General features: G+C 36.5%; 1 protein-coding gene across 1 annotated transcript in view; it reads right to left on the bottom strand.

Moving 5' to 3' along the window:
• LOC106050430 (centrosome and spindle pole associated protein 1-like) overlaps positions 1–16,454 on the bottom strand; it is a 100,725-nt gene extending 84,271 nt beyond the window's left edge. The window contains exons 1-2 of the mRNA XM_056031055.1: positions 16,184–16,454; positions 1,607–1,673 (exon numbers count right to left, since the gene is read on the bottom strand). Coding sequence (XP_055887030.1) covers positions 1,607–1,625 — 19 coding nt within the window. The 5' untranslated portion in view covers positions 1,626–1,673; positions 16,184–16,454. The remainder of the gene's footprint in view (positions 1–1,606; positions 1,674–16,183) is intronic.
• Between the last annotated feature and the right edge of the window lie 7,292 nt (positions 16,455–23,746).

Here is a 23,746-nt window from a genome sequence, read left to right as displayed (position 1 = left end):
CTAAATAACTAGTTGTTTATTTTTGTTTTTATTTGTGTGCTGTCAGAAGAAATAATTGTGCAAACTTTCAGCTGGTCTGAGATTGGGTGTGGGAGAAATCACGTGTACAAACTTTCTACCAGACAGAGTGAGTTGATATTAGCCTTAATTATTGCGTTATATGATAGATGCAAAATAAACTAAAATGAATACAATGCATTATCATGGAACCATTGAAAAAGAATGCAACTTAAATTGACATGAAATAATATACTGGCCATTCCAATCGATAAACACATTTAGAAAAAATAATGTTGTTGTTTTTTTTCTCTTAACCTTTTGTTTCTACTCTAAACATGAAAAAAAAATTACTGATTATTTTAGATAAAACAATTAGGATCACAACAGAATGTTCCGGATTTCTGTAGGTTGGATGTATAGATGAGCTCGTCAGACTTTGTTCTGTTAAATTACTTGTGTTCAGTTAATTGTTGTCATTAGCATGACAAGAAAGGGAAGCAACTCAAGATGGAATACAATTTAATGTAAATAGAAAGGAATTCAAAGAATGGAGATTTGAGCCTCAAAGAGCAAAACTTAAGAGATGCATTGGAAAGAGAAACAATGTCAGTGAGATACGAGAGAATGAGAGAAATAGACAACGACAGAGAGAGTGAGGGAATAGAGACGAGGGGGGTTATAAAAAGGGAGAGAGATATAATAAAAGAGAGAATAGAAAGATAGAGTGACGATGGAATAAGGAAAGAGAGAGATATGGAGCGAGAGAAAAACAGAAACAAAGAGAGGCGGATAGAGAGAAAGCGAAGGAGAGGAAGAGATAGATGGAGATAGGAAGAGAAAGGAGGAGATAGGAGGAGATAGGAGGAGATAGAAAGAGATAGGAGGAGATAGGAGGAGATAGAAAGAGATAGGAAGAGGTAGTACGAGATAGGAGGAGATAGATGAAGTTAGGAAGAGATAGGAGGAGATAGAAAGAGATAGAAAGAGATAGGAAGAGATAGGAGGAGATAGGAGGAGATAGGAGGAGATAGGAGGAGATAGAAAGAGATAGGAAGAGATAGGAAGAGATAGGAGGAGATAGGAGGAGATAGAAAGAGATAGAAAGAGATAGGAAGAGATAGGAGGAGATAGGAGGAGATAGAAAGAGATAGGAAGATATAGGAAGAGATAGGAGGAGATAGGAGGAGACAGGAGGAGATAGAAAGAGATAGGAAGAGATAGTACGAGATAGGAGGAGATAGATGAAGTTAGGAAGAGATTTGAGGAGATAGGAAGAGATAGGAGAAGATAGGATGAGATAGGAAGAGATAGGAGAAGGTAGGAGGAGATAGGTAAAAGTTAGGAAGAGATAGGAAAAGATAGGAAGAGATAGGAGAAGATATGATCAGAAAGATATAAGAGGACAAGTAGATAAAATTTGGAAGAGTAACGTAGAGAAGAGGATTTGAGTACGAGGGGTTTAAAGAGAGAGGGAGAGAGAGATAGAGAGGGTAGAAACAGTTTCGACAGACCTTGACAGAGAGAGAGATAGAGAGGGTAGAAACAGTTTCGACAGACCTTGACAGAGAGAGAGAGAAGAGCGGAAGGAGACCAAATCACCACTCACCTAAAGGTAATGTCCCCATTTTCTGTCGCAGTTTATATTTCTTCTATAGATGTTTCTGTTTGTTCTTCTGTAACGAAAATTAAAAAAAAAAATAAATTATTTTCTCATTTCCCAAAGTCACCTACCTATGTATAGTGATTATTTAGTTTGTATTGCACAATGTGGTTTTATAAACATCTCCTGTGTAAATAAGAAACTAAGCGACATTTAGACAGTCACTGACAAGACGAAATATCTACTTTAAAATAAAAATTTAATATAATAAGAAGTTAATTTACATAGGATGTTAGCATAATGAGGCTGTTAGCATAATGAGGCTGTTAGCATAATGAGGCTGTTAGCATAATGAGGCTGTTAGCATAATGAGTAGAGCAATGAATTTAATCAGACTGCCTTTGGTATTCCATGGCTTGAACATACCCGAATGACTGACTTGGACTTCGAGGATGACGTTGCACTACTCGGGGCTACAAATAAATGCCTAAATAGAGACGCTCCCAAAATTAATCTTGGATAAGACAAATAATTTTCGAGTGGGATATAAGGCAGAGGGTGCCCGGTCAGACTCTGAGAGTCAAAGCTTGAAGAGTTGGACAAGTTCACATACCTTGGCAGCATCATAACAAACGATGAGGGATCCCTACCATGATGTAGCGTGCCGAATATGAAATGGGAGCATTTTCGAAAGGCTGCATCCTTTTTTGGACAAGCCAAGCCATTGGACTTTTTAACACCTCTTTAACACAATCGTCATCACAACAGCAGTATATGCATGTGAGACATGGAATTCATCTGCCAAAATTGCGAAAAGACTTAATGTGACTCAACAAAAATGTCTGAGACTGATTTTGGGAGTTAGTTAAACAGATCGGCTCTCAAACAATTATTAATTACCGATTATAAATTAACTAATTGTTTGTTGTTTTTTTAAATTGATTATTGCTTTGTCAGACACAAGATATAATTGTGCAAAATTTTAAGTTGATCCGAGATTTGCATTGGGAAAAAATAACGTGTACAAACTTTTAAACAGACAGAGAGACAGACAGACAGAAGGATGGAGTTGATATAAGCTTTATGACAATTCACTGAGCAACTGTCCACAGCTGACCTTATTAAATTAAACGTTAGACACAGTTTAAGCCGTTTAAAGACAAGGAATTTGAAAACTCAGCGCTTTTTTTTCTCTCAATAGTTCCCCAGCTCTGCTCGCTGGGAAGTCGACAGGGACTATCCATGATCATCTGAAGTGCACTGTCACGGATGAATGAGTGTATGTAACTATGTATGTATAATCTATTTTTACAATCTGCGCGAATGACCGGAAGTGTGTTTTGTTGTCAGACAGAGACCAGCGTGTGTGATATGCAGTAAAGCTGATTAAAGCTTATGTGTTTGATCTAGTGGTTTCATTGTTTGATTTCGTTAACTAGAACTGAACCAGGGACACCTAGCCGTATTGAGACCTAAGGTAGATTCTATCGAGTTATAAGTATAGATAGAATAGAAAAGCTGTGACATGCACTATTCCAGATAGACTTGAAAATGATTACGTCTTCCATTACAGGATAACGTCAAACAGAAAACATTGAAGCTTGATGCTTGTTAGGTACGTCCCGAGGTCAAATCCGTGTATCAAACTTTTTCTTTTTTTTTTTTTTTTTTTTGAGGGTTGAGGGAGAGTTACTAAGAAGGGGAGAAGACTGATATAAAGTGTCTGAGTTCACAAGGGGTCTGAAAGTGAACCTGTTCATTTTTATTTTATTTTTATTTATTCATTTTTTTTGCTAAGCGTAATTTAAACAAGAAAAACATTTTAAAAAAAAACAACTTTTTTTCAAAGAAAATGCAATCAAAACGAATCTCAGATTAAATGCAATAATTTTTTAAAAAGTAAGTAAAAATTTATTTGTTCTATTCAGGGGCTCGGTAATGGTTAGGGTTGACACTCTCAGCTGAAAAAAAAATATGTATTTAAATGATTTAGCCAGAGAAGAAGGTATATATGTGCCATTATTTATTGGTATTTTCATTACAAGGACATCTAGATCTAACACCAGACCTAAACTTCTAATTTAGAATTCTTAAGATGTAATCTAGATCTTCTTCAAGATCGTAAATTGAAGTGTAATCTATATTAGATTCACCTAAAAATAGAAGCAACTACAAGAAAGTCGAAGCAACTTTAAATTTATTTAGTTATGGCATACTTATAATAATACAGCTTACTACGCCATGTTGACTCTAGATCTAGATCTAGTCTCCAGCCAAATTTGCATTTATTAATTTTTTACTTTGAAAAATTATAACGATCAAACTAGAGCTTTCCCCTTTGGCCAACGCGCTACTAAATCTTTTCTCAGCTATGTACATCAACTGTTAAATTTCTAGGACCGTTTTTGAGATCAGGTGTCCAGGTTAATATATCCAGGTTCCATGAAGCTTGTGACTTGAATAGAGGTATTGTAAAAATAAAATAGCCTATCTATGGAGAAAAACAAGCAAAAATATAAAAAATATGTAAAAAAAATATTATTTATTTACAACATTATATCTCAACAATGTAGAATTAATTTCCCTTTTTCAATATCAAGAAGAATAATTTATTACCAATTGATATTTGAATTAGTTCAAGTTTTCTTAGATACAATAAATAATTGTGGAACGTTTGAACGTGATTCAAAAATGGTAACGTGTACAATTAGCTAGGGGGGGAGTTCACCCAACATATTTAGCCATATATATTATATTGTTACGAATCTCCATGTCCAGGCTCTCTGCAAACTGCACCACACGACACCAACTTAAAGAACTTGACAACTTCGGGCTTCAAATAACGTAACAGTTTAATGTCCAATAAATAACAGCCAATACTGCACAATTAGCAGCACGTAACACAGAACTGTACAAATATCTCTCCGTTAATAGCCGTACCGCCGTATCAACTCCGTATCTCTCTGTCTTGTCTCGGACTTGTACTGAGCCGTCGTAACGAACTGTAGATCGGGAAGGTTTCACACACCTCGTCTCTGATACCTTCGCTCTTTATATAGGGTCCCTGCTGGCCTTCTACAACCGGACAGAACGTCGCTCGACCATTCTGGGTGGTCAGATGACTACATCCCTCGTGACGCTCCTGAGCTCTGTTCACGACGCCGATCCCTCTCGAACCGTCATGTTGACCGCTCGTCTCGGCTGACCGTCGTAACTCGTCACAGTTGACCGCTCGTCTAGCGCGGGCCTGGGGCGATTTGCGTCGGCTGTCTACACACACACCACTACCCCCATCTGTACCACCACCAGGTTTATAACAATATTTAGCCATATCGTTTAATACTGAAGGATTAATTTCCCTTTCTGGTATCAAGCAAAATAATTAATGACTAGCAATTAATTAACTAATTGTTTATTTTTTTAATTGTGTAAAATTTCAACTTGATGCGATTTATGGGTGTGGGAGAAATAACGCGTTCACAATTTTTACCCCACAGACCGACAGACATCCAGACTGAATTGATATAAACTTTGTAAAAATACAACACATCTTTATATTAAAAGTGAAAATACCCAGGAGGTACATAAAATGTTTATCCATTCTTTCCATTGTTTATTAAATCCTTTTTTTTTTTTGTGTCTAGACTTTTAAAAACCACTCGAAAAATTGTTCCTACGGAGTAGAAATTCCCTTAACTTAACCCAAGAGGAACACAAAAACTTGTTTTTCCTTTATTTTGTTCTGTTTTTCCCCCCTATTATTATTCGTGTAATTCCTGTCTCAGACGATGTTAAGATCTCATCGACCTGAAATGTGACACCAGACAAAGTGAGATGTCCCCTCCCTTGAAAAAAAAAATTTGGTTGAATAAGGACAGATGAGATGGTTTGTCCAGCTTCTGGCCGGCGGGGTTTAATTGGATGGGGACTGTAAGAAAGGAATTAGTAAAGGACATCTGTATTGACGTATGCATCGTCTAGTAAACAGCACTTTTAAGACAAGATACCGCATTGTCAGGGAACTGAAGGTCAAGGTTTTAGAAGCAGAAAACAAATTGTAGCCTAGAATATGCTATACATCAGGGGTGGGCAACCTTTTGTATCGAGGGCCGCATTAAAAAAAAGTTTGGGAATGGCGGGCCGCATATATGTATATATATATATATATATATATATCTTAGAAAGATACGCTCGCTAACTGTGTAGAATGTCTTTTAATTCCTATTTACACCGTATTATAGTCACGTTTCTCTCTTATTTTTTTCACACTCCGCGTTGAAAAATTACAACAAGAGTTAACCATTTTTGAAACCAATTTTACCATTTTTTTAAATTGCTGGTGTCTTTTTATATCACAATATCCCCACAAATATACAGTTGTACTTAATGTGCAGTATTTTACTTTTTACACTCGTGCATAATGCTCCGTAAACAATCAAAACAACATTTACAGCCCCACAAGCTAAATATTGCTAGACTAAATCGATTTAAAAATTAATTACATGATTGATTAACAATAATCGTAGTGGGGCTGTAAATATTGTTTTGATTGCTTACATTTAACGCAAGTATCTGCCCTATGGAATGTTCAGTGTGATCCCAACATAAACTTTGCATTTTTTAATTAATTTTTTTTTAAATTCTTATTCTTGTAAGTTTCTGACGATAAGAAGGAAGCCTACAGTGCAAGTTTGATTATCTGTCTGGAACCAGATCAACAGCTCAACGAGTCCACGTTTAAAAGGATTCTAAAACGACAAAAGCTTATTTGGATTGTTGAAAATAAGAGAATAATGAAAGATGTCTACATGTTCGCGACGACACCAGAAAATAAGATTATAACAAAAGATGTAATAGGCTAATAGCAAATAAGCCTGAGGGGTGGCCTCCGAATGGACCAATCTGAATGACTTTAAGGCCCGTAAAAGATATATCTTTTAAAGTGGTTATCAAGCTTGTTGATTCTGCGTATATTGTGCGACAACTTATCGTGATGGCTAGAACGTACTTAATTGTAAACAAAATATTTTTTTTATAATTTTGATGCCTAATTTTGAGGATCTTCTCGAACTTGATTTGTTCTAAACATTGTATTTATTTTAAACTATTAGACCTTGACGCGTACATTAAGTGACAACGACATAGTCAGCTAGTTGTTTCAAGTGTGTAATTGAGTGACTACTGCCAACCCTTTATACGCAATGCGCTTAATAAGAAACATAAGAAACCTGAACATGATTTTCTTTTAGTCCTGTCCTATGCGGATGAATCCATGACGTGTTTGTTTTATTGGATTTTATCTGGAGATATTAAACTTTAGACGATTGGTTCTCAACTCAACGATTCTTCAGCTAGTCTAGGAGATAAAAGCTACAGCCCTAACGCTGCCCAATACCGTCTCAGACTACTGAGCCACTGTGGTCGACATATGGCCTATAGCAGGGGTTCTCAGCCTGTGGGTCGCGACCCCCTTGGGGGTCGATTGACTATTTGTTAGGGGGTCGCCTAAGACCACCGAAAATATGGATTGTTATAGTCTACTTTTCTATTGCGGTATGTGTGTTTGCGGGGGGGGGGGGGGGTCGCGTCAGAGTGGGGGATTGTAAAAAGGGGTCGCCGAGCATAAAAGGTTGAGAACTGTTGGCCTAAAGAGTGGTTTTGGTATTTGCAACCCATCCCACAGCCTGTTTTACAACTGTTAAAGACATAGGACGAAAGCGTTGAACGAATCGCAGGAATGGGAAGATTCTAGTGAAGAAGTTGACACAGAATCATTAAATTAGCGCGTCATTGGACTATAATACTGTCCGTAGCAAGGAAATAATTAGATAGCTTTAAATTATTTTTTCCATTGACATTTTTCTTTTTCTCTGTTTCTTTCTTTCTCTCTGTCTTTCTTTCTCTCTCTCTCTCTCTCTCTTTCTTTCTCTTTGTCTTTCTCTTTCTTTCTCTCTGTCCCTCTCTTTCTTTCTTTCTCTCTGTCTTTCTTTCTCTCTCTCTCTCTCTCTCTCTTTCTTTCTCTTTGTCTTTCTCTTTCTTTCTCTCTGTCCCTCTATTTCTTTCTTTCTCTCTTTCTTTCTCTCTTTCTTTCTTTCTCTTTCTTTTCTCTCTCTGTCTCTCTCTCTCTTTCTTTTTTCTCTTTGTCTCTCTCTTTCTTTCTTTCTCTCTTTCTTTCTTTCTTTCTTTCTCTCTTTCTTTTCTCTCTATTTCTTTCTTTCTTTCTGTCTCTCTCTCTTTCTTTTTCTTTCTCTGTCTCTTTCTTTCTCTCTGTCTCTCTATTTCTTTTTCTTTGTCTCTCGCTTTATTTCTTTCTTTCTCTCTTTCTTTCTTTCTCTCTTTTTTTTCTCTCTGTCTCTCACTTTCTTTCTCTCTGTCTCTCTCTTACTCTCTGTATTTCTTTATCTTATACTGATTTACATAGCACCATCTATGGCATCAGCCTATTAGAAATTATTTTCCTCCAAAGCTTTCATTACCTTCGTAGCCATCGAGAGCATCTTTCATTATCCTTTCGAGGAAGTGGGCAGCCCTGTATCACTTCAACTGTGGTTTTAAACCAATCCTCAAATTTAGTATTAAAGTACGTCGCACTAGTGTAGAGCTTCAGAATTAATTTAATTGATGTTTTTTTTTTGATGTTATACTTTTTCATTTATGTTATACTTTTCCATTGTCGCCTAGAGTGCCTCATTTTTTTCTCTGTAGAAAGTTTTCTTGAAATCAATAAAGTCATGGAAACGATTCTCTGGGTGTTGGAGGTATTTCTCACAGAGTATTTTAGGTTTAGGATTTATTCTGTTGTGCTGTGATCTTGTCTACAGCCGGTCTGTTCTTGTGATATACTTTTATCTGTTATCGGTTTTAGCTGGTTTAGTATAATTTTTAACAGGAACTTTGCTGGGAGGCCTAATGAAGCTGATGGTGTGATAGTTTTGACAGAGTTGTAAATGGCCTTACTTTGGAAGAGTGATGATGAGTGATTGTGTCCAGGGCTTGGGCCGTTCTCCCGACTGCCAGATCTTGTTGCAAATCTTTAAAAGTGCGTTTAGTGATGACATAAATGGCCTAATATGGACAGAAGAATTAATCTACTTGGTGAGGCGCATAGATAATACTTTCGCAGCACAAAGTATGCAAATAAACGCCGAAAAAAACTCAATATACGGCCAATAGCCAACAGGGCTTTCAAAGGGGCATTAGTATTGGAGGTGAAAAGCTGACAGTTGTAAGTAGTTTTAAATATTTTTGAGCTATCGTCTCATATGAGGAAACCGAATCTGAACTTCTGGTTTGAATATCACAGACCACATCAGCACTGGCAAAACTCAAACAATATGGAAAGACAAAGACATAGCCCTCGCAATCAAAGTCAGACTGATGCTCTCCCTGGTCATGGCCACTTCCTTATATGCTTGTGAGTCTTGGACGCTGACTGAAGAACTAGAGAGGGTGATCCTAGCTATGGAATTGGGATGCTACAGAAGAATCCTGGGTATCACATTTTAGGACCGCATCACAACCGAAGAGTTTAAAGACAGGGCTACTACAGCGATTGGACCCCACGATTACCTGCTAGATATCGTTAAAAAAAAGGAAAATGGGGAACAGTAGCAGGACAAAGAAGAAGATGCAGACAGATAAAAGCGATGTGAAGACAGAAATAGAAGAATGGACTGGCCTGCCATTGAAAGAGGTTCTATCAAAGGCAAAAGACAGAGCGGAATGGAGAAAGAAGATTGGCTAATCTTGTGTGGTGCCCCAACTGCAGTCTAAGTGATAGGGAAATGTGATTACACAGTCTCTTCATCTCTTTCTCTCTCTCTCTCTCTCTATATATATATATATATATATATCTAACTGGTTCAATGTCTATGTGTCCGTTTCTCTCTCTCTCTCTCTCTCTCTCTCTTTCTACCTGTTTCGCTCTGTCTTTATCTTTACCTGTTTCACTCTGTCTCTCTCTCAGTTTCACTCTATCTCTTTCTCTGTCCTTTTGTTTTTTCCTGTATATTCTGTGTGTGTGTGTGTCTGTTTTCCTATATTTCTTTTTGAGTTCCCCTTTCTCTCTTTTGTGTATTTAATCTCTATCTTTTAGTTCCATTTTTTGTGAGTGTTCCCTCTCTGTCTTTTTGCGTTCATTCTCTTTCATTTTGTGTTTCCTCTTAGCTTTTTATTTGTAAGAATTCTTTATTCAATATGATTGTAAATTGTTGTGATTACAAGACTTCTTTTAACTCAATCATAACAACAAAATTTTACATAAATAGAACAGATGCAACACACAGAATAGTACATGAAGTGACTACACACAGATGTCAAGAACTTTTTCAGGATCCCAAGTCAACAAGTAGCACTGATACAGTCTGACAGATTGAATAACTAGATTGTGTACCCACTTAGCGAAGACTTGACATAGATACAATGGAGCGGGTGAAGGCTGTCCTCTAAGATTTTCCCGATTTCTTAGAGACGTTTCTCTTAAAAACTTTCAACCTTCAACTTTTTTTTCTATAAGGCCGTCCAAGTGGCGTCACAGTTTGAATGTTACGTTGCCTTGCCAACAAGTTGTTGATTATGTTAGATTTCGAATGGCCGCTCAGATTTTTTTTTTCATTGTGTTTTGTTTGCGTTTCACATGTTTCAGATTTTCCTTCAGATCCTAGTTTAAACCCCCCACTTGAAAATGGAGGATAACAGATGGCATGCATAGCACTTTTGATTTCACAAACTTACGAACCACTTGGCGATGTGCCAGCTCATTTGATTTCACAAACATACAAAATACGTGGTGATATGCCAGCTCATTTGATTTCACAAGCATACAAAATACGTGGCGATGTAAAGAAATGTAAAATGCATGTTTAATTAATAATAAATTGGAGGAAGGTGCCTGGCCATTTGGTATGCACTCTATCGTTTTGAACGTCCCTTGTTCAAACCCTGCCGGCCGCTATCCCCAAGGTCCTGTGGAAGGTTTGGGCTAGGCTGTTATGACTTTCATCTCTAAAGGAACAACCGAAAAAAATGTAAAACTAAGGATCTTTCACTGAAACAAAATATTTATATAATATTTTTTTTTTTAATTTGATTCACCTCATGCAAACCTTATTACCGAACAACCCAGCATGAACTCAGAACTCTGTATGGCAAAAAGGGGGGGGGGAGGGAGACAGACCTCAAAATACTTGCTAGAAAGAGAACACATATACAAATTTAAAAAATACTATAAATAAATTTTAACGAGAGAACGAACTACACAGTTACAGCCACATAGCTCAATACTGTATAACAAAAACACTAATTAATAATTTTTTGATTGACTCATGTTGTGTCAGGGGCAATGAATGTGCACATTTTCATCTTGATCCGAGGAAGGGAAGTGGGATAAATAACGTGAGAACAATTTGTACACGCCAGAAAGAGTGAGTTGATTTAAGCTTTGTAAAAAATAAGAGCAACACTACACACTTTAAATCCTCTAAAGACACTCTACTACAATCCAAACAATACACGTGCATTATCATTTTTACTAGTGTAATACAAACAAATGTCTCCTTCTGTCTCAAAAGACAATGGATGCGCCCAGATGAGTAACTGGTTTTGGTTTCGTCTTGAGATGGGGTAAAATCTGGAGTGACTAATCAGGCCAATTCTGGAGCGGCAGAGTTTGCCATAATTCGCGCATGTATACGCAGCAGTTTTAGGTCTAGCTTGATAGGGCAGCTTTCCTTTCCTAACTAAGGCAGCTTCGTTTCTTTTTGCTGGTAATAATGATTTGATCAATTTCTCTATATCATCATTTAACAGAGTTACAAAGACAGTTTGTGTGGAAAACTCAAAAACGGCCCCGGAAGTTATCCACCCAGGGAAGGTAAAGAGGCAGGTTTCAATATTTCCAGAAAGAATATCAGAATGAAATTCTATCAAACGAAAATGACAGAGAAGAAAGAAAGGTATACTGATCTTATGCGGTGCCCCAACGGTTTAGCAGACCAAGGGATAGGTGAAAGTGAATTTGAAGTTTAATGTGAACCTGGTCTAACTGATGTTTTATAATGATTAACTAATTGACCTAATTGTTTTGAAAAAGGTCAATCTCTTATTCAAAGCCTCAAGAAAAAATAAACATTCCCATAAAAAACACAGAAAAAAATCCTGTAGATTTGTGATTTCTAGGTAGGAAGCTGGGCTGCAGTTCACTTGATAATATGGAAAACTTATTAATTGTTGTTCCACTTATGCATATTAATTAGATCTTTTTGTCTTTAAACAAAAAATTTAAAACAAAAATATGTAAATGTAGTAGATAGTATAACAGAACTTATTTAACTATATATTACATTAACAAAACATTTGACAAAAAAATCTAAAACCGTTTGCATAAATGTTTTAAATATATCACGTGTGGTAAGCTCCATAAAAATCCTCTCGTGTTTGTTACTATTAATAGTGAATAGTTGTAAAATTGGTGTGTTTTTATGAAAAAAAAACTGCTTGCATAGTTGATTTAAAAAATTAAATTTTTTGGTTTTAGAAAACAAAAAAGTAGCCGTTGCTTCAGAACGTTGAAAGGTCTATAATATTGTTGTAACCCTGTTCTTCTCTGACTAACCTTTTTTTTTTTCCACATGCTAAGTAAGGTGATTTTTGTTTATGCTGTTGGGCGTAAATGACCTTGATTAGTGTGTCAATGTGTTAAGAAACTTGAGTTATGATTTTGGATTTCTTGACTGAGAATTGAGGATTGTGTTCTATAGTGTTAGTGAATCGGAATATGTACATTTGATTTGTAGATTGTGACATTTATTTCTTTTTATCGGGGATATTGATTGATCATAGTTGAATTGTCGTTCTGCGATCGGAGAGATGCCAGCGATCTGAGAATCGGTGAGTCATTTTCTTAAGCTCAATCCCACGTATTAACAATATCATGATGTCAGATTTTCAATATCATTTTTCGTTTACGAGATCTGAATGGGACGGACGGACGGACAGACAGACCAAACAAAACTAATAGCGTCTTTTCCCCTTTCGGAGGCGGCTAAAGAAAACACATCGAGTAATGAATTCAACTAATTATCTGCCGTATACAAACGTTTCTTCTACAACATTTCTACGTGCGTTCCCTTCCGGTGCAGTAAAACTAAATATCAGTGACTAAAAGAGGTAGATATTAATAGGCTGTCATGGCCGGAAGTGGTAATGGATATAAGCACTCAAATACATTACAATCGCATGCGACTCAAATAGCCCCTGGCAACCAGTCCAACTTCTGGCCTTCACGCGTGGCTCAGATACTGATTTCGGCGGAACTGTTTTCACTAAAAGGAGAAGTGGCAAAGGCGAGGAACTGGAGCCTACATAGAGTAAGCTTCGGGCAGTAGGGGCTTTTTAGCCATGGCTGGCTACCCACCAAGGAGAAAGAAAACTCTGAATTCAAACTTCTGCTGCCTTGCAGCTATACCCAATCATGGGAAAGGCTTCGGGAGTACACACTGAAAAAGAAAATCAGGAGCCGGCGACTCTTAGGCACTTTGCAGCACCCCGTGCTGCATTCTGGCACAGTGACAACACTGACCACAAACTAGGATACATCAGCTGCGTACGGAGGGGGAACTGATGTTTGGGGAATACCGTTCCAACCACAGCTAATGCCTAGATATTCATCTCATTCCCATGAGATGATCAATAGTCGCTTAGCGACTGAGGGATGCCATATACTGTGGGAAGCGTGGTCGAGAGGCCAAGTACGCTTGAACTTGGCTTGGCTTGGCTACCTATAAGGGGGCTCGAGGTTCAACACCCGACTCGGGCAGAGTTGTGTTTACTGAGCGCCTAAAGGCAGCACGGAAAACCAACTCCTCGATACCCCCTCTCCCTCACTGGTCCACAAATGAGATTGGACCAAATGCGCTCTGAGCATGCTATAAGCATGAAAGTAGTGCTATATAAAAGCAATAATAATAATAATAATATATAAATATTCTCTCTTTGACGAGTAGGGATTTATTAGGGTTCCAGCCCTTCCTTCTGGCTCCGCCAGTGTATTTACCACTAGAACTATTTCAATAATTGTCATCTTTTTTGTTGAATGTAATCAATAAAATGTTTGGACATTTGTTATTTATTGATACACACAAGGAATGTCCTCCCAAGGGATCTCTCATATTATCGCTGCCGTCCGTTGGACTTGGAAGCTTGGATACAACCTCCCCGAAGACCTGAAATGAGACGTCTGAAAGGTTGGGGTGACGTAGTACTCGGTGTACGTCTTGACGTCTCCATATACTTTAGGACTGTAGAGCGGATGAAAGATAACCATTGCTCGTAGATTGCAAAAGAACATCTTGAGTTCATGTCCATATAACACAAAGTAGAGAATTAGGTGGTAGCTGAAAGTTTGAAACTAACAATAGAAAAGAAAAAACATTAAAAAATACCTTTTAAAAAAGAAAGCTGATAAGAAGTGTAATGGTATCAATTAGTTATGTAATTAAGTTTGTAATAGATCTTTTTAATGAGCAGCAGTAAAACTGTGCGATTATGATATTTTTACCAATGGCTATTATTTAGCGCTATTTCATGCTTTTAGATCTCTCAATACTCTATGATCCTATCACTTATCCAGACCGGTTGGGAAAATGCGGGGGGGGGGGGGTATCTGGTGGTAAAGTTGACCGTAATCGTTTTCTAAAGGTATGTATACAAAAAGTCAAAACAACCTGAAATTGGACTCATGACTCAAGCCTCTTCAAGAAAATATTCTAACCACTCGGCTGGTGAGTTGTGTATGAAAATAGAATATCCTATAGTTATCTATTGATTCTTTCAAACTTATTTTAAAACCTCGACCTATAAAGGAGACTATTTCAGCGTATACACCAACATTCCAGTACTATTTCTTTCCCTTGTTTGAAATAACTAATGAAATAATTACAAATAGTTAATTAGCTAATTACTAATTGGTTAATTTTTTATTGATTCTTGTGTTGTCATGGTAAAAGAAATAATTGTGCAAAGTTTCAGCTTGAACCGACTTTTTACCAGACAGGCAGCTGATATTACCTTTGTAATAACTATGAAATCTTCTACTTTCATAACCCCCATTGCTTGCTTAGTGGTTAGTATACAAAAAGATGTTGTTTTTTTTTAATGAGCGAATATTTTAGACTAATTGTACTTTTACTTTAAAAATCAAGACAAAGAATATGACTTACTCTAAACTCTAAACCAAAGACTAACACTAACAATGAAACTAAGAATCACACTTACACACACACGTATATACATACATACATACATACATACATGCACATATAGATACCTACCTACCTACCTACCTATTTACCTACTACATATACACATACATGCATACATACACATACATACATACATACATACATACATACATACATACATACATACATAACATGCATACATACATACATACACATATAGATACCTACCTAGCTACCTACTTCATATACACATACATACATACATACATACATACATACATACATACATAAATACATAACATGCATACATACATAACATGCATACATACATACATACATACATACATACATAAATACATACATACATAAATACATACATACATAAATACATACATACATAAATACATACATACATAAATACATACATACATAATTACATACAAACATACATACATAAATACATAACATGCATACATACATTACATGCATACATACATACATACATACATACATAAATACATACATACATACATACATAAATACATAACATGCATACATACATAAATACATACATAAATACATAAATACATAAATACATAAATACATAAATACATACATACATACATACATACATACATACATACTTACATGCACATATATAGATACCTACCTACATACATACATAAATACATACATCACATATACATACATACATACAATGCAATACAATACAATACAATACATACATACATAAATACATACATCATACATACATACATACATACATACATACATACATACATACATACATACATACATAATACATACATAAATACATACATACATACATACATACTCCTTACATGCTACTTTATATATTAGATAATTAGCATATCATTTATCATTTTCGGATGGGAACTCTAAGGAGACGCAAGGTGTTAGGAGACCAAGACAAAACATGGAGGTGATCCTTAAGAACAAAAAGCAAAGATGGCAGGATGGCCATGGACCGAGACCATTCATTGTAGAAGGCATTTTAGACCAACAGGTCGTTGCCACGTCTTACAGACCTGTTACATGGCAAGGAGCATTTGGTCTAAACTGCCTACAGGCTGTGACGCTTTAAGTCTTGCCTTATATAACGATTGGTCTCGAATGGACCCAGTTGGGGAAGCATTATCTTATTTTATCTTATCTTACAGACGTTACTTCAGAAAAGAAGATTACACAGGAAACAGTTTAATGATGAAGTAATGGTGTGGCCAGTAGGTTTACTGTGAGTTAAAAGCACGAAGTTAATTAGTAGGTTAGCATATCTGATAATTTGAAAGAAAGTACAAGTTACCCAAAATGCTGGAGTCAGTTATCCTATCATTTAAAAGTCTTGTCCAAGATGTTAACATTCCGCTACGAAATTCTGTGAAACAATAAACGTACAGAACTTGTGTTTAAAAATTAGCATAACGACAATATCCATGTATTGACTCAATATAAACAAGTTGGGAAATTGTTTTGAATAATATCCACAAAAGAATACGTATACGCCAGCACTACGACATGATCTAACTGGGTCCTGGTGTTTAAAAAGGTCCGTAACCAAGTGATCTGGTTTGGCCCACACCTCTATAACCACCGTTCCGTTGTTAGGACCCCGTGTCAAGCATTCAGTGACGCTAGCGCTTCCTTATTTAAAAGTCCTTTATTCCAATTGAAAAGAGAAAAGAAAAGGGCCAAAACTCTTGATACTGACATATGTTCACCCTGCAGATAATATTTCTGACATGGTCATTTATCTTGCTAACATTTCCTTTATAGGAAAGTGTGTCGATTAAACGGTAAAATAAAAAGGTCTTATAAATAGCATTCTTGAATTGAGAAACATAGATATGGATTTTGTATATCCGGATGTCTATAAAGCGGGAGCTCAGGACTGAAAGTTGACGGTGTAAATTATAGCTCTTTACCTGGTTTTGTATTGCTCGTGTAGAGATCGAAGGGCCGGTAGACCAAAGTGTTCAACACCGGTAGATCTATGACAAGGGGAAGAAAATCCTTTCACGAGAGCTACGGGCCCTTTATTGATTTTATGAGATAAACGATTCACATTAATTTTTTTGAATCAGTAGAAAAACCGATCGATATCTATCTATCTATCTACCTTACTATCTATCTATCTATCTATCTATCTATCTATCTATCTATCTATCTATCTATCTATCTATCTATCTATCTATCTATCTATCTATCTATCATACTATCTATCTATCTATATTTCTATTTATCTATCTATCTATCTATTTATTTATCTATCTATCTATCTATCTATCTATCTATCTATTTATCTATCTATCTATCTATCTATCTATCTATCTATCTATCTATCTATCTATCTATCTATCTTACTATCTATCTATCTATCTATATTTCTATTTATCTATCTATCTATTTATCTATCTATCTATCAATCTATCTATCTATCTATCTATCTATCTATCTATCTATATATATATATATATATCTATTTATCTATCTATCTATCTATCTATCTATCTATCTATTTATCTATCTATCTATATATCTATTTATCTATATATCTATCTATCTATCTATTTATCTATATATCTATCTATCTATCTATCTATCTATCTATCTATCTATCTATCTATCTATCTATATATCTATCTATCTATCTATCTATCTATCTATCTATCTATCTTACTATCTATCTATCTATTTATCTATTTATCTATTTATCTATTTATCTATTTATCTATTTATCTATTTATCTATCTTACTATCTATTTATCTATCTATCTATCTATCTTACTATCTATCTATCTATCTATCTATCTAATTATCTATCTATCTATCTCTTCTCTGGGAGAAATTAATGGGATTGACTAATGAAGCCACCAGAGGTGTGGTGGATTTCAAAGCGGACTGGCAGCAAGAGGTATTAGAAAAGTTGTCGCTTCTCTCTGTGTTAAATCAGGACCATGTGATGATGTGTTCAATACTCAACATTTAAACTAAATTACTTGCAAAAAACACAAAACTTTTTAAGATTTTCCGAAAGAAATAGAGTCCGAAAAGAGCAAATAGTGTTTGTAAGATTGACGATTTAAACGTCACCACATCACATCTAAATGAACTCTAAAACAACTTACAGGAAATACAAGGCTAAAAAGATAGTTTCTGTGGAAACATAAACTCAAAATCGGCCCCCAAAGTGGTCCACTAAGGCAGGTAAAAGGCAGGCTTCAATATTTTGAGCATGAATATAAAAAAAAAATTTGAACTACACAGGGTATTGAGATTTATTAATGTTATTATTATCATATTGTAAATATTAATATGTATTCAATGAACTCCTAGTTATGTAGATATGATTGATTGTGAACCTGGCCTAACTGATGTTATTGAATGATTATCTAATGAAGAACGGGCAGACAGACCACACAAAATTAAGAGCAGCTATTCCCCTTTGGGGGGCCGCTAATAAGTCAATTTCTCATGCCTCTGTTGACTTTAAAGCTATTTAAACTAACTCTTAATTTAGTATGCTGAAAGGGGGCGAAACAAATATTACGTGATCGCATAACAGGACATTTAGATTTCATGATTCGACTCGGTTTCTCATTTACGCAACAGGACATTTAGAAGTTGGTTTTGGGTAAACTTATAACACCCCATAATTGAAGTGTGTACTAGATCCACATGATTCTAATAAAAGTGCTTTATTGGTTATTGTTATAGCAGGTATATTACATATAAGAATTTTTTGTTCTATAAAGTAGTCCTTCAAACATTAAATCTTAATTAATTAATTAGTTAGTTAGTTAGTTAGTATACTGGATTCGCGGAACTGTTTTTACTAACATGAGAAGGGGCGAAGGCGAGTAACTGACGCCTAAACCAGTACGCTTCGAGCAGGAGAGGACTCATTAGCCTTGGACTTGCTACCCACCAAGCAGAAGGAAAATTGAATTCAAACCTCTGCTGCCTTTGCAGCTATACCCAACATGGGAAGGTTTCGTGGGTCAACCCTGAGGAAAAATAAGGAGCCAGTGACCCTTAGGCAGGGTGCAGCTTAGAGCTCCTACACCCTGTCAGAGTCTGTGACGCCGCTGATCACCTAATTTTTATGTTGTTTGCAAGGAATTACATAAGAAGCTTATATTGTTATAAATCGTACCACCCATGTGCCCTTGCACTGTGTTGTTACTTAAAGAAATTCGTTTAATAATATTAGATGTAGGTTTGTAAAACAATTTTTTAAAACTACTTCAACGGCTGGTAAAATCAATGCTTTATCTATAGTGTTTTCTCTATTTTTGCTCTAAGTAAAAGAGATATTGTAAGAAGCTCACAAACCACCATCTTCTCTATATGATGTCGAAGAGAGATTTTTTGGGGTCTATTCTGAACTTTATTTTTGAGTGTTTGAAAGTTTTTCAAACATTTATCTTTGTTTGTAAAAAAAAATGTTTGACATGTTTACGATGTTCCTTAAGAGCTTAAGATAATTTACTTCCTAGTCCAAACCTCTCGGGGGATGGAAGCGGGCAGGGTTTGAACCTGGGATCATCGATAAGTCCGACCGACAGTCCAGAGCGCAAACCTCACGATAAGGCAGGCATCTTTTTACCAGGGTAATCCCCCAGCTTAATTGGTTTTCATATCGTCATAAAAAGTCACGCAACCGCTTGTTTGACAAGGAAGGAATGAATCCCAATTTTAAATTATCAACGCTGTAAAATCTATATTTCTTTTTGTTAAAAATTAGTTACATGAAGACAAAATTAAGCTAATTAAATAGTAATGAAATTAAATACAACAATTTTTCGTTTGAATAACTGGATAAAACTTGAACATATTTTGTAAGGTACATGTCATATTTTAGTGTATGAAATAATTAAATTAATGAGATGTGAAAATTAAAGTCACAAATAAAATGAAATCCATTATCGTATACCCCCATGGACATCTTATAGACCCCAATTTTTCGTTACTTTCGTAGTCACCTTGAAAGTATTCTTAGATCCCTGGGGTGTATATAGACTATTTTGGGAATCACTGGTCTGAATACATTTACATTACAGAAACCAATCCATTTTGTGTTATTCCTTTGTCTGTTTTATAAGTCACTCTTGCAGCAAATATCGGAGTCTAGTTTCTGACTCGGAACAACCATAACAACAGCCGTAATACATACACGATTGTGACGTCATCTCGGTAAAGATTACGCCAAATATTTCTCCAACCTACCCTCCCCCTGCCTGGAGGGGCTCATCATTGTCTGCTTCCAAAAAACGTTTTTCAGTCTAGATATTTACAGTGCCTTGAAGAAGAATGTAATCTGACTAGGGAAATCTTTTGTTTGGGAAACTTTTGCTGTTTGTTGAGCATATTATTATAAAGAATGGATTAAGGCAATAAACTACTGCGGTTAATTCCCTTGAATAAATGCCCTTGTTTTCACAACTCGATAAAGAGAGTATTACTGTGCACCTAGCGACATTGGTACGCAATAATATATTGCTGTACAAATAGGACAAGCAACTCAACAGAAGGGAGTGTCAGGGGATGTTCATTTACAGTGAGAATGAGACTATGAAACTAACACATACACAAGAGTCTGTGAGACTTGGGTTCAAATCCGCCACTACAGCTGTTAACAAGTTCACCAGTTTTCCCGCTATTTTTGGTTTTAGGCACCTCCGCCGTTTTAACATGTGACATAAATGGGGATTAACTTTTTTTGAGTACTTGTGCTAACATCAGTTGTTTCTTTTTAAGAAGGGGATATCAGGCCATTTGATGTGTGTTCAGCGGTAACTCCCCCCCCCCCCTTTTTGTTTTGAGTTGCCAGCTTGATCTCAGGACCTTGCTGTGTGAACTGTTAATTCTGTTGTTATTCACTGTTCATGTGACGTGGTCTCCTTCGACCGACTCTGGAGATTTAGGGGTAAGTATATCTTTAAACTTTAATGTAACATATCTTTAAATACAGTTCTGTCCCTTGACTTCTAATCTTATACTCATAAACAATTAAACTTTGGGTCATCAGATTGAACTTCTGAAAATGTATTACCACCTTATTTCATTGTAACCGTTGACATAGTGTTGTTCAGTTTTAACAATAGAGATTCTTTTTTTTTTTCTGTAAGCCCCAGTCTTGTGAAAATTTGTGCCCGGGCATGCTACCCTGCCTCATAGTGGCTCTCGGGTGAAAACGATCGTAAGAGAAAACGATCAGGCTAAAGGGTAGCAAAACAAGATCCCCGTGGGGGTGCCTAAGGGGGTGCGAGAGCATTGTCACAGTCAGATGTGCGTTGCGACGTAGAATATTGCGTCTTATGATCCAACTTAAATCTTCGGACTTGAAGACATACCTTACTATTCTGAGCCCCACAAGCGACAAGCAACTGAAATAAACTGTTTCAATTCTGCTCCATGGGCCAAGCTTGCTGACCTCTCTTTACTCTGGACGTGATCAACTCACAGACATAATTTGTGTTCATTTGACAGCCAGTCTACATCAAGGCTGATAACTCTTCCGATTCATTCACCGGACAGACATTGAACTATCCTGGGGCGACGGGACTTGGGAAACATATGTCCTTACTCATGAAAGTGAGTTTTTTCTCCAAATCGCTAGTAGCAACTGTCTCTGGATGGCGAAGTAATTAATTGGTGCAAAATTCCCTCCATTTTTTTCAGTGAAGAAGTCACGGCATAATTGTGTCCTTGCTTGTTTGGGTTCTTCTGCGTACAGAGTACTACAGACTTGTGACGTGGCAACGAGCTATTGGTCTAAACAGCCCACACGATGTGACGTTGCGTGTCAGTGCTCAGGCATTCTATCACGATGGGTCTCGACTGTAAAAAGAGAAGAACGTACAGTGAAGAGAGTGAAAAAGAAAAGTCGCAAAAGAGCGAAGAGAAGAAAGGGAGAGAACGCATTATGCAAGAGAGAGGAATACAGCCAGAGTAATCTTCCCTTGGGGTTAAAAAACATGGAATTTTCGATTTAACTTTAAAAAATGTGACAAAGTAGATACAATACGGAACACAGATACGGAGACGCCTGTCTGTGTTATAGAACACGTCAACACACACTTAAGTTTTGGCTAATGTTAATACAAAACTTCAGTCACTGTGGGCACATAGTAAATGTGTCAATTACATTAGGGCTGTGGTCTCATTTGCCAAGGGCGATACCAATTATGCTACAAAGTCCCATTATCGGTTCTCAAGACTGCTAGTCACGTGCCAGTTCAAAGACTCATTGTTTCCCGTTTTCTACTATGAGTTTTGGATGTTACGTCAGAAAGGAAGTCTAGCTGGACCTAGCTTGAATCTTCTGCATTCAGGGCCGGCCGTAACAATTGCGGGGTACTATGCGAAACGGATTGGGCGAGGCCCAGCCTGGGTAGGGCTAAGGATAATAAGTGAAAATAAGATTTTGTATTTAAAAAATAATTTCGTCCTTGCATTTTATTCATTCTTTACTAAGTAGAAAATCACGATAAAATTTTTTTTTAAATATTACTTTTGATTTCTTAAAAGATGGAGATCGGTCTACAACTATACATTTATGCCATTGACTATTAAAGTTAATAAAGGAAATGGAACTTTTTTTTTATTAAATGAAAGTTGACAATGACGGCTTTTTTTTTAAATCACGTTTTCCATATTGAAAAATACCCCAAAACGACAATTTTGTCGATTTTCAGGAAATTTTCACAAGTTTTCAGGAATTTTCCAGGAACATGGAAAATCAGGATGCCGCGGGAACCCTGTTAAAGTTTTTAATAGTTTAATTTAATAATTTACACCTGGAATTAGTGCGGACCCATGAAAATGCGGGGCCCACTGTGGCCGCATAGATTGCAGTGGCCTAGGGCCGGCCCTGTTTGCATGATGGCGCGCAGGATTCGAATTTCGAACCTTCGTGACAAAAGTCTAAAGTGCTTAGATCATCATGAAAATATACACTTTTATCACTTTACATAAATCAATGCACTCTGTCTGTCTGGTGTTATGGATTTATGTGTGTGTGTGTGTGTAGCTATGGTGAATGTGGGAAGAGGTTAGCGTCTGGTTGTGAATGATGCAAAATAAATGGCTTTGTCGTCATTGGTTCGAGTTAGGATGGACGATTCCAGAACGTGATACTGAACGGTTGTGTCATTGTTGTGATTCAGATTTTGTTTTTAAAAAAAATTGTAAATTTAAAGTCTAGTACATTTTATCACATTACGTTTAGAGTGTTGTCCAAGATCCAGCTATAATAGGCTCTAGTTTGGCGATGCGTCCAACCTAAATAAGCAACTTGGCCATTGGGCAGACTGGTCTCTATAGCTTTGGTCAGCAGCCAGTCTAGGAGACGGAAACTCTCTGATATAAAACCTACGGCTATCTGTTGTTCACAGCCGTCTCAGACTTCTGTGCTACTGTGGACTGCATTTAGTGTAAAGAGTGGTACTGGTCTTCGCGAGACAATTATCACATTAAAAATACTTTGCGCAGGCTGGAAGCAATGCAGTAATTAGCCCACAAATGACTAGTCCCAAACGAGTCGATAAAAGTATACCTCTAAAAGTCGCCTGCTGGAATGTCCGCACACTGCAGGATAAAAAGAAAATACATTGCCGAGGACAGTCGCAGACGGCGAAAAGAAAATCTTAATCAATCACCGGCGGACAATGGTTATGCTTGCCCCGGGTGTTACAAAATATGTGGATGAGTAGCCACGGGAAATACTGCATTAATCTTTAATGTTCGGACTCGAAGACAATCCTTATTATTATTATTATACACACTTTTTGCTATGGAGTCTGTATGCGTGTTTCTAGAGTAAATTGTGGCAGATATTTGCTTTATAATATCTTTTACATGATAC

The sequence above is a fragment of the Biomphalaria glabrata genome, chromosome 5, assembly GCF_947242115.1.
Source record: "Biomphalaria glabrata chromosome 5, xgBioGlab47.1, whole genome shotgun sequence".
In the NCBI taxonomy this organism is placed as follows: domain Eukaryota; kingdom Metazoa; phylum Mollusca; class Gastropoda; family Planorbidae; genus Biomphalaria; species Biomphalaria glabrata.
This window is presented reverse-complemented; position numbering and strand designations above follow the sequence as displayed.